Source organism: Haliotis rufescens, unplaced genomic scaffold (genome assembly GCF_023055435.1).
Source record: "Haliotis rufescens isolate VD_foot unplaced genomic scaffold, xgHalRufe1.0.p SCAF_21, whole genome shotgun sequence".
NCBI lineage: Eukaryota > Metazoa > Mollusca > Gastropoda > Lepetellida > Haliotidae > Haliotis > Haliotis rufescens.
In genome coordinates this window covers 13,454,060-13,467,189 of record NW_025963902.1, presented here as the reverse complement: position 1 = coordinate 13,467,189, position 13,130 = coordinate 13,454,060, and the positions used below count along the sequence as shown (strand labels likewise).

At 43.2% G+C, this 13,130-nt stretch overlaps 1 protein-coding gene across 3 annotated transcripts in view; it reads right to left on the bottom strand.

The window, feature by feature from the left end:
- LOC124153004 (serine/threonine-protein kinase 36-like) overlaps positions 1-11,898 on the bottom strand; it is a 50,351-nt gene extending 38,453 nt beyond the window's left edge. For all 3 annotated transcript variants that reach the window (XM_048401271.1, XM_048401269.1, XM_048401272.1), the window contains exons 1-8: positions 11,777-11,898; positions 10,958-11,093; positions 9,621-9,761; positions 9,372-9,449; positions 7,096-7,275; positions 4,116-4,183; positions 2,058-2,284; positions 469-629 (exon numbers count right to left, since the gene is read on the bottom strand). In XM_048401271.1, coding sequence (XP_048257228.1) covers positions 469-629; positions 2,058-2,284; positions 4,116-4,183; positions 7,096-7,275; positions 9,372-9,449; positions 9,621-9,761; positions 10,958-11,041 — 939 coding nt within the window. In that variant the 5' untranslated portion in view covers positions 11,042-11,093; positions 11,777-11,898. The remainder of the gene's footprint in view (positions 1-468; positions 630-2,057; positions 2,285-4,115; positions 4,184-7,095; positions 7,276-9,371; positions 9,450-9,620; positions 9,762-10,957; positions 11,094-11,776) is intronic.
- Positions 11,899-13,130: the final 1,232 nt, after the last annotated feature.

Below are 13,130 nucleotides of genomic sequence, written 5' to 3'. Positions count from 1 at the left end.
CATCAGACAGTGAACACCCCCAGACGACATCAGACAGTGAACACCCCCTTTGGACAGACAATGAACACCCCCTTTTGACAGACACAGTGAACACCTCCTTTTGACAGACACAGTGAACACCCCCTTTTGACATCCGAAATGGTAAACACCCTCTTTTGAAAGACACAGCGAACACCCCTTATGACATCAGATACAGTGAACACCCCCTGACGACATCAGATACAGTGAACCCCCCCTTTTGACAGACACAGTGAACACCCTCTGATGACATCAGACACGGTGAACACCCCTGATGACATCAGACAGTGAACACCCTGATGACATCAGACACAGTGAACACCCCCTTTTGACATCAGACACAGTGAACAGCCCCTGATGACATCTCAGTGAACACCCCTTTTATGACATCAGACACAGTGAACACCCCCTTTTGACATCAGACACAGTGAACACCCCCTGATGACATACCTTCTTCTCTTCCTCCATGGCCTTCTTCCTGGCCTTGGCGAGGATCTTGGAGGTGCCGGGTGGGTGGGCCTTCTCTTTGGCCTGCTGTTCCTTCTTCAGCATCATGGAGGCTGACAGGGGCTGGGTGAACGGGCTCTCTATCTTGGCATCTTCCTCATTTACTGGAACATGCAAGAGACACACAAGCTACATAGGAACTGTGTAGATAGATGTTAAGATGTATCAACAGAATTGAAGTAACTGATGAATGAAAATAGTTGTACAACAAGAAATACAGTTGAACATCTGATACCAGGACATTCATGGAAACAAATCTTTAATGTTCACTCCTGAGAAAGAGTTGACATATTTAAACAAAACTGTCAATACCCCATGTCCCCCCTACCTTTAATGCCCTCCGACACCCAGGGGTGGTGAAGCAGGTCTGACCAGGACAAACCAGTACCCCATGTCCCCCTACCTTCAATGCCCTCCGACACCCAGGGGTGGTGAAGCAGGTCCGACCAGGACAAACCAGTACCCCATACCTTTAATGCCCTCCGACACCAAGGGGTGGTGAAGCAGGTCCGACCAGGACAAACCAGTACCCCATGTACCCCCTACCTTTAATGCCCTCCGACACCCAGGGGTGGTGAAGCAGGTCCGGCCAGGACAAACCAATACCCCATGTCCCCCCTACCTTTAATGCCCTCCGACACCAAGGGGTGGTGAAGCAGGTCCGACCAGGACAAACCAGTACCCCATGTCCCCCTACCTTTAATGCCCTCCGACACCCAGGGGTGGTGAAGCAGGTCCGACCAGGACAAACCAGTACCCCATGTACCCCCTACCTTTAATGCCCTCCGACACCCAGGGGTGGTGAAGCAGGTCCGGCCAGGACAAACCAATACCCCATGTCCCCCCTACCTTTAATGCCATCCGACACCAAGGGGTGGTGAAGCAGGTACGACCAGGACAAACCAGTACCCCATGTCCCCCTACCTTTAATGCCATCCGACACCCAGGGGTGGTGAAGCAGGTCCGACCAGGACAAACCAGTACCCCATGTACCCCCTACCTTTAATGCCCTCCGACACCAAGGGGTGGTGAAGCAGGTCCGGCCAGGACAAACCAATACCCCATGTCCCCCCTACCTTTAATGCCCTCCGACACAAAGGGGTGGTGAAGCAGGTCCGGCCAGGACAAACCGATACCCCATGTCCCCCCTACCTTTAATGCCCTCCGACACCCAGGGGTGGTGAAGCAGGTCCGGCCTGGACAAACCAATACCCCATGTCCCCCCTACCTTTAATGCCCTCCGACACCCAGGGGTAGTGAAGCAGGTCCGGCCAGGACCAACCAATACCCCATGTCCCCTCTACCTTTAATGCCCTCCGACACCCAGGGGTGGTGAAGCAGGTCCAGCCAGGACAAACCAATACCCCATGTCCCCCCTACCTTTAATGCCCTCCGACACCCAGGGGTGGTGAAGCAGGTCTAGCCAGGACCAACCAATACCCCATGTCCCCCCTACCTTTAATGCCCTCCGACACCCAGGGGTGGTGAAGCAGGTCCAGCCAGGACAAACCAATACCCCATGTCCCCCCTACCTTTAATGCCCTCCGACACCCAGGGGTGGTGAAGCAGCTCTGGCCAGGACAGTCTCTGACGGGGGTTCTTGTTCAGCAGACCCTGGAGGAAGTCCTTGAAGGGAACGCTCATGTTCTTGGGCCACTTGACCGGGTCCTTGATGATCATGTTGACAAGCTGGAAGATGCTGTTTGTGTAGAACGGTGGCGCCCCAGTGAACAGCTCATACAGGATACAGCCAAGAGCCCTGGTCAAGTGGACAGGGAACGCAGTACAATAATGGCTTCATCTTTAAATACAGACCGCCTACATAATGAGTCTTACCATGTGCCAAGTCATTTTAATGTCTATGAAAATACTGCTGGAAAGAAATTTGTTAGTCTATAAGTTTGTTTGACTGTTAACTGTTAACTCAGCATTAATCCAGCTATATGACTACGGTCTAAAAAATTTGAATCGAGACCAAACAATCCAGGGATTGACATGAGCATTGATCCTCACAATTGGGATAGGTGACATGCATCAACCAAGTCATTGAGCCTGACCACCCGATCCATTTAGTCTCTCAAAACAAGCATAGGTTGCTGGGGGCCTATTTTCTTACCCAAAGTCCCTATGGGTTAGTCTTTAAGCCACAACAGAGACCTTTAACCTCAGGTTTGGTCAAATAAGAAAATCTACCAATTTGAACAAAACGATTCTATCATCAATGTCTTTTACAACAGGTTCAAGTTCTGTATGTTGGTTTATGCCCAAGTCAGCATATTAACAAGACTGTGCCAGTCAAACCAGTGGTTGATATTATGAGCAACACCCAATGCTTTTGGGAAAAGATGACACCTAATAACACAAGTCACAGAGCCTGACCACTCAATCAAATTTACATGCCACTGAAAACAACCGAGTTATTGCTCTTACAAGATTTATGTTCTATGATCACTAATGTAATGTCATCAGCACTGTTCATGCTGTTATCAGTGTTCCCCCCCAGGACCCAAAACAGACAGGGTGACAGAATTTTAAAAAATGCACCCAGCAACAGATTTCCATGTATAAATTCATGTTATGTGTGTGTGGAAGATCATGGAGTCATCCCCCAGATGACATCCTTACCTTGTCAACTTGGTCATATGGACAAGGCGTCTGTCCGACTTCTGATCAGAAGCGGAAATTTTATGGCCAATACATGTGCATGTGATTATCAAAGGCTAAAAGAGAGCAGTTACCTGAATAAATAACAAGTCCCAAAAATCCCCAAGTGTTAATATCATTTATTAATAATTGTTATCAAACAATTTTTCAGTTGCAAAGGGAGGCAACTCTAATTTTCTTAAAATCCGGACATACAACAAACATCAGAAAAGGCAGGGCAGGCCAAAAAAAAAAAAGGGGCAGGGCGTTAAATATAAATAGCAGGGTGCTGTACCCTGCTAAAAAAGTCTTGGTAAAACCCCTTTTATGAATATACCAAAAACATGAAATGGCAAAAGAGACAACGGCTGTAGAGCTCCCATACTGACGACAATCTGTCACATCTGTCATTAGACAACCATAAGTTCCCCCCAAACTCAATCTAATTAAAATCAGATCTTAGTTCTCGCTACAGCTAAACAAAGATCTGAGGACATCCAATTACGGGTCACGTCAGGCCGACCTTGCACAAACTTTGACCAACCAATGGAATGACCAATCAGAAGGCAGCTTTCTCGTGCTTTAAGGCACAAATTTCAAATTGGCGACTACGCTTCGAAACATATTTTAACAAATTTTCGATTACAAATTTGAAACCTGAACAAAAAAAACCATTCTGGAATGGCTAATAAATGGTCTAGATTGTAAGGATTCAGTCGTTAAACCCCATGTTAAAGTTTTCGAGATTGCATGATTAGAAATCACATTCCGACTGTCACTTTCATAATCTGGTAAGCGACGCACTGATTGGTCGGATGAAAGGTCATTCTGACATGACCCCTAATGGGATGTCTTCAGATCTTTGTTTAGCAGTAGCGAGAACTAAGGTCTGGTTTTAATGAGATTGCCCCAAACTCAACGTCTTGCTGACAATGTTATGAACTCACCACAGATCTGCTGTGTGATCATAGGGTTTCTCCTCCACCAGCTCCGGGGACATGTACAGTGGGGTACCCTGCAATCACCAACACATGTATGTCTTGAACCAGTGTAGTACTGCCAGCACTATGTCATGGACAGAGTGAGAGCCTAATGTCATTCTCATTGGTGTAAAGATATGTCCACAATATATGTATCCTAATACAGTACTCATATTTCATCTGTTCATATTCTTTCTTCTTGCAGGTGAATCACAACCCTGAATAATTTGTTTAAAATTTCAGAGATCGATGATGGGATATTTTTGGGCAGAAACATATAGGCTAGAGGGCACTGTGAAGGTTATGCTCACTACAGCCAACCAGGAAATACTAGAGAATCTGTGTAAGCTGGTTGTTGTTCAGTTTTGTTGACCATTTAAATTTGTTGTTATTTACATGTTTTGGGGTATGTATCCCGATACAGGAGTTGTAAATCGATGAATTGTATCGTGGGCCTTGTATCAGGATACAATACAGTATTGCTATACCTCTAGTCACTATGAAAAGTATGGAATGCTGAGTCAACCAAATGTGGGGAAAATAAAAAAAGTGACAGATGTTGTAGACTTGCTAGGGTCCTTGGTGAAACCAACAAACATGGTTATGGTTAGGGCTGGCTAAAACAATTGATAATCAGAATTATCGTTGATGGGTAAAAATATTAACGATAATCAATATGAAATTATTGTCATTGATAATAACTTACATGAACTACAGTGATGAAATAAAGTTTAGATTTACCAAAACAAACTTGCTGTTGTCATCAATGCTAATTGTCGAAGACAGAAAGCAACTGTTTTTGTTATATCTCAAATGTCTACAAAGTAATCTATGCAATAATGTGTCACTGCTCACCAGTGGCTTGAGATATGTTGATTTCTTTCGGGACTTTTTTGCATATTTGTTTAAAATTACTTCTCCGATATATAGCAACAATTGATCAATATTTAGTTAATGATTATCGATCTCTATAATCTATATCAATAGCCAGCCCTAGTTATGGTGTGAGTATTGTTTTGTTTGTTTGCTTGTTGATTAATGCCGGACTCAGCAATATTCCACCTATATGCTGGTGGTCTGTAAATAATCGAGTCTGGACCAGACTATCCAGTGACTGACATCATGAGCATCGGTCCACGCAATTGGGATACGATGACATGCATCAACCAAGTCAGCGAGTCTGACCACCCAATCCCATTAAACGCCTCTTACAGCAAGAATAGTCGCCTTTTAGTGCAAGCATGGGTTGCTGAAGAGCTATTCTAATCCTGGTTCTTCATGGGTTAGGAGTATTACTGAGAAACAGAGATTGGAAACCCAACTCAGCTAAACCTGGCACAGGTAAGGGAAGTAACTCTGCACAGCATATTGTGGTTTCTTGGGGCCAGTGTCCCTTATCATGTGTATCAGTGTATCTGACAGCGGGTCATCGAGTGAACCAGGACAAAGTTTCAGGACCAAGAATGACAAAGAGCTATGGTGAATCATAAGGACTTATTATTATCAAGAGCTCATTCAACACTATATTTCACATGTGCTCTCAACTAAAGACATTTTCTTGAGTATAGTGCGCACCCATGTATAATGCGCACCCCCCTCTAGCGGGTTCAATATTTTGGAAAAAAAAGAAATTTGAATATTATGCGCAGAATTTTTTTACACCGTACCCTTTCAGCGAAGTCCGGCAAACGAACGGGTGCTGAGAAACTTCGTCAGTACAAATTCGAAATTTGAGATAAAAAATCACCAGACATGTTTATTTACTGTTTAAATAGTATTTATTGTTCTGCTAGGCATTGTTTTATATTTAGGGATTAAGATTACCTTGCGTATTTTCGCGTAAACTAAGCTGGAAACAGCAATCAGCTGTACACACGTTTTCTTGGAATCGACCGGTGATTCGGTCAAGACACACCCAATGATATAACTTTATAAGATTTTTAATGCAAGGATCGGCAACAATTGTATCTGAAACTATTTTAATTTATCAGGAATAATATATTCCATTATTTTCTTAATTACATGCAACCTTACTAAACATATTTAAAATAATAATGACCCTAAGCGAAGCAGCCGATCGCTATTCCCGGGTATTATTTTTTACATGGAACATGTCTGACCAGTCACCCTCATGGCTCACTCGCACGTGATCACGTGATCGCGAGAATTTCATGTTGACATAGAATCGTCAAACAAAACCAAATATGACTTTTAACGAGTCAAAGTATGTCATTTATGATATATGTATCCATTCTCTGTCAACTAAAGTTTGTTTCAAGGCGTCAATAGCGGTATTCTGACCGTGGTTGCTGTTAATAACGGTGAGTTGTGCGATCTTCCGATCGCTTCACACACGATTTCGCCGAAATTAATAAAAACAATATTATAAGGAATTTTGAATAAAATCAATGAAATAAGTTACAAACATAAGTCCAGATATACAAAGAACACTTTTATAGCCAGACAGTGCAATTATTTTGCGTACTTCAGTATGGATTTGTTGACATGGTATTCCCGGTGTTTCGTGCTCACGGTAATGTCTTTCCATGGGGTAAAAAACCATCCAAACTCATAATTCGTGTATAATGCGCACCCCCTTCTACACAGCTGTATTTTTTCGAAAAAAAGTGCGCACTATACTCAAGAAAATACGGTAGTCAACTTGTTGATCACAAGTTTTCAATGTCATTCATTCATAAGTTAGTCATTGAGGTTTTACAGCATGAGAAATTTGAACTAGATAGTCCTGTAGTCCTTGCCAAACTGCCCAATAGTTAAAGTATCACAAGGACTAGTAGAAATTTGCCATTTTTAAGGGTTTTGCTATATGTCATCATTATAAGGACTAGTGGACTGAAATTGTTAGTTTCTACCACTGGTTTCACCATGTTCACAACCCTTGCAGGTATCAGAAACAATGCTTTTAGGGGACAGCTATGCTCTTCACCTTTATAGACGTGAGGACAAACGTGTTGAAACTCATGGCCCGAGCGAAACCAAAATCACACAGCTTGACACATCCTCCCTTGCCCAGCAGGATATTCTGGGGCTTCATGTCACGATGGAGGATACGGTGGGAGTGGAGGTAGAACAGGGCGGACACAAGGTGACAGGCGATCAGCTGAACCTGGAACACAGGCAGAGTCACGTGAACAGATGCTGGACTATAGACACACAGTCGGAGTCAACTGTACACATGCTAGACTACAGACACACAGTCAGAGTCAACTGTACACATGCTAGACTACAGACACACAGGCAGAGTCTGCTGTACAGATGCTGGACTATAGACACACAGTCGGAGTCAACTGTACACATGCTAGACTACAGACACACAGTCAGAGTCAACTGTACACATGCTAGACTACAGACACACAGTCGGAGTCAACTGTACAGATGCTGGACTACAGACACACAGTCAGAGTCATCTGTACAGATGCTAGACTACAGACACACAGTCAGAGTCAACTGTACAGATGCTGGACTATAGACACACAGTCAGAGTCATCTGTACAGATGCTGGACTACAGACACACAGTCAGAGTCATCTGTACAGATGCTAGACTACAGACACACAGTCAGAGTCTAATGTACAGATGCTGGACTACAGACACACAGTCAGAGTCAACTGTACAGATGCTAGACTACAGACACACAGTCAGAGTCTAATGTACAGATGCTGGACTACAGACACACAGTCAGAGTCATCTGTACAGATGCTAGACTACAGACACACAGTCAGAGTCAACTGTACAGATGCTGGACTACAGACACACAGTCAGAGTCAACTGTACAGATGCTAGACTACAGACATACAGTCAGAGTCAACTGTACAGATGCTAGACTACAGACATACAGTCGGAGTCAACTGTACAGATGCTAGACTACAGACACACAGTCGGAGTCAACTGTACAGATGCTAGACTACAGACACACAGTCAGAATCAACTGTACAGATGCTGGACTACAGACACACAGTCAGAATCAACTGTACAGATGCTAGACTACAGACACACAGTCGGAGTCAACTGTACAGATGCTAGACACCAGACACACAGTCAGAGTCAACTGTACAGATGCTAGACTACAGACACACAGTCAGAGTCAACTGTACAGATGGACTACAGACACACAGTCGGAGTCAACTGTACAGATGCTAGACTACAGACACACAGTCAGAGTCAACTGTACAGATGCTAGACAACAGACACAGTTGGTGTCAACTGTGCAGATGCTAGACTACAGACACACAGTTTGAATCAACTGTACAGATGTTAGACGACAGACACACAGTGGTAGTCAACTGTACAGATGCTAGACAACAGACACACAGTTTGAGTCAACTGTACAGATGCTGGACTACAGACACACAGTCAGAGTCAACTGTACAGATGCTGGACTACAGACACACAGTCGGAGTCAACTGTACAGATGCAAGACAACAGACACACAGTTGGAGTCAACTGTACAGATGCTAGACTACAGACACACAGTCAGAGTCAACTGTACAGATGGACTACAGACACACAGTCGGAGTCAACTGTACAGATGCTAGACTACAGACATACAGTCGGAGTCAACTGTACAGATGCTGGACTACAGATACACAGAGTCAACTGTACAGATGCTAGACTACAGACATACAGTCGGAGTCAACAGTACAGATGCTAGACTACAGACACACAGTCAGAGTCAACTGTACAGATGCTAGACTACAGACACACAGTCGGAGCCAACTGTACAGATGTTAGACTACAGACACACAGTCAGAGTCAACTGTACAGATGGACTACAGACACACAGTCGGAGTCAACTGTACATATGCAAGACAACAGACACACAGTTGGAGTCAACTGTACAGATGCTAGACTACAGACACACAGTCAGAGTCAACTGTACAGATGGACTACAGACACACAGTCGGAGTCAACTGTACAGATGCTAGACTACAGACATACAGTCGGAGTCAACTGTACAGATGCTGGACTACAGATACACAGAGTCAACTGTACAGATGCTAGACTACAGAAACACAGTCGGAGTCAACTGTACAGATGGTAGACTACAGACACACAGTCGGAGTCAACAGTACAGATGCTAGACTACAGAAACACAGTCAGAGTCAACTGTACAGATGCTAGACTATAGACACACAGTCAGAGTCAACTGTACAGATGCTAGACTACAGACACACAGTGACAGTCGAGTTACTATATACTCAACCTGTTCTTCGGGTAGATTCCCATCATCTTCGAGGATCTGAAACAATTCCCCCTGTGCATAGTCTGTCACCACAACAACCTGAGAAAATAACAACATTTGGAAGAAGAATTACAAAAAATAATATAGTAAGCAGTAATGGAACTAGCTTACATCATGAACAGACTTAACTTTTTTCCACAACTATAGATATCGTCAAGTAAAACATGGTAAAAGATGCTAAGTGCATCGCTAAGTTCAGGTTTGACTTACCTCCTTATCTGTTTCGAAACTATCTAACATCTCAATGATGTTGTCGTGATGGAGGCCACGCATGATCTCAATTTCCCGACGCAAACTCCTCAGTTCCTTCTCCGACTTGCCGAACTTGGGGATAAACTTGAGGGCAACAATCTTAACAGGAACATAAAATGTCTCTTGAAAACTCATCCACAAAATATTGTTAAATATATCAGATCCTTGATAATCATGATGAAACCTCAATGTGGTCTAACGTCTAAGGGAAACATTTTTTGTAATGTGCTTGTTCCAAATTTCTATATTCATGTAATCAAAAACCATGGTACAAGAAAAATGTTAAACTTAATGATTTGCATTTTCATCACGTTCATAAAGTTCATTGATGATGTATAGAATTACAAAGATTTAGTCATGAAATGTTTATCTTTATATGATAACGAATGTTCACAAAGGACCCCTTGACATTCATGCTAAATTTTGAACACTCCTGCACATGTGTCAGTTGCAGACATAACATGTAATGACACGCTTGACTGTTTATTTTAACTATTATTTGCATGTCATTCGGTAAGTTTGTTGGTTTGTTGTTTAACGCCCCACTCAGCAATATTCCAGCTATATGAAGGCGGTCTGTAAATAATCGAGTCTTGACCAGACAATCCAGTGATTAATATCATGAGCATCGATCCACGCAATTGGGATCAATGACATGCATCAACCAAGTCAGCGAGCCTGACCACCTGATCCCTTTAGTCGCCTCTTACGACAAGCACAGTCGCCTTTTGCGGCAAGCAGAGGTTGCTGAAGACCTATTCTACCCGGGGTCTTCATGGGTCATCATTCGGTAAGAAGTATAATTGTCATTAACTGAAGGTGATCAGCTGGTGATTGTATTTTATTTGTTTCATGAATAACACTTGTAGAGATGGTTCGTGTGAGTTGCAGAAATCCATGGTCCATTGACTGAGTGAGTCAATATAGTTTTACGTCGCTTTTAGTAATATTCCAGCAATATCTCAGTGGGGAGCACTAGAAATAGGCTTCACACATTGTACCCATATTGGGATTCGAACCGGGACTTTGGTATGATGAGTGAACATTTTAACCACAAAGCTACGTATCCTGACTGCCCCAACATACACATACGAGTGACCCTTTTATTTCATATTGAACTAAATAAGACATGTTCCCTGTGAGAAATAAATGACACAAATGCATGATAAATAATTATACGAGTGACCCTATGTCAGACAAGCACTTGAATGTGTAATGGAGGACACATCTTCTGTGGGCTACATGTTACATCGTCTACTGTGTGTTAACAGCAAAGACAACATGATTAAACCTACCTGGCCTGTGTACTTTTTCCTGCCTTTGTACACCTTGCCAAATGATCCCTCCCCAATAATGTCCAGTACATGATAGTTGTCCATATTAGGCTCTGTGAGATTCTCAGAGTGTCAAGGTTCAATGATCTGGCATCACCTACAAAATTTCACATGTCACACAATGCATTTCAATGGCTGTTTCACAGATTCATCAGCATGCTGAGTTTTGTTTGTTGTTCAACGACTCAGCAATATTCCAGCTATGTAAATAATTGAGTCTGGACCAGACAATACTGTGATTGATGTCACGAGCATGGATCCAGGCAATAGGGATACGATGACATGCATCAACCAAGTCAGTGAGCCTGAACACCCAATCCTGTAAGTTGCCTCTTACAAGCATCATCGCCTCTTACGGCAAGCATATGGGTTGCTGAAGGCGAGTGTATTGAATTTATAAGTTGTCCCCTTGAGTGAGTGAGTGAGTTTGGTAAGCATGTTTAGAGAGAGATTTCCAATTTGGTCGTTTTATTACAACTTTGAAGCATCAAAGAAATAACCACATATCTACCAGACCTGCGAATTGAAATCACTCATCTTGGAGCAAGATCTTAGACTTAGACTCTCTGAGATCGAATCTAAATAGGAAACAGCATAATCCATATGGACACAGACAAAATATTATAGAATTTTCTGCTTCGCGTCATCATTGCTATCTGAAGCGCTGAAGAAAATTTCCCCAATTTGTACGTTTGATCTGCGATCAGCACCAACAATATTCATGAAACTGAACAATACTGGTGAATTAAGTTAGATTGAGAACGTGTGACTCTTGGATACCTGAAAACGGCAGCTAGTTGATTGTTTAAAATGATAACGAAGATGCTCGATATCATCGTATCCAAAGAAAACAACTTCTCGCCGCCATCTTGTTTGTATCGCGTTCCATTCTAAGCTCCACACAGCATTTCGCTAAGCCTCGGTAGCATGGGCGCTGTAGTCGAGTTCGTCAGGAATACGCGGTGAGGTGAAATGGGGTTTAACGTCGTGTCCAAGATTATTGCACTTATATAGCGACGTGCATGTACGTGTGTGTGTTTGTGTGGCCTATGTACTAGTCCGGACTGATGCCGATTCATAGTGCTAGCACATTGAGATACCATGCCGCAGTTTTAACATGAATTTGAATTCTTCCTTTGAAGATCCAGGGTAGAATAGATCTTCAGCAACCCATGCTTGCCATAAAAGGCGACTATGCTTGTAGTAAGAGGCGACTAACGGGATCGGGTTGTCAGGCTCGGTTGATGCATGTCATCGATCCCACATTACGAGGATCGATGCTCATGATGTCAATCACTGGATTGTCTGGTCCAGACTCGATTATTTACAGACCGCCGTCATATAGCTGTAATATTGCTGAGTGCGGCGTTATACAACAAACCAACCAATCTTAAGTATTAATGACATGTTGCACCTTAAAAAGGCCTCTGCACGGTTGTCACGCTATGTAGATGATGACAACCAGTCTCAAATCAAAGCTAAATTATTCCTGATTATGAAAAATCACATCCTTTCGGCCGCCCTCATTGTACCTCATTGTACCTTATTGTACCTTATTGTACCTTATTGTACCTCATTGTACCTCATTGTACCTTATTGTACCTCATTGTACCTCATAAATATAAAATGTCAATACAAGAGAATAACCGGTCATGATTATCCGCCGAAACATATTCCATTTGGCGTAAAGGGCAAATCATTTGTGAAAATTATATGAATAGACAACTGCAGCTGGTTGGTTGGTTGTTTTGTTGTTTAACGCCGCACTCAGCAATATTCCAGCTATATGACGGCGGTCTGTAAATAATCGAGTCTGGACCAGACTGAAAATCAGTGATGACACCAGGTGTTCACGAAAAGGCCAACCCGTGAAGAGTTCCGGGGTGGAATAGGTCTTCAGCAACCCATGCTTGCCGTAAAAGGTGACTATGCTTGTCGTAAAAGGCGACTAACGGGATCGGATGGTCAGGCTCGCTGACTTGGTTGATGCATGTCATCGATCCTAATTGCTTGGATCGATGCCCATGATATCAATCACTGCATTGTCTGGTCCAGACTCGATTACTTACAGACCGCCGTCATATAGCTGGAATATTGCTGAGTGCGGCGTAAAACAACAACCAACCAACCAACC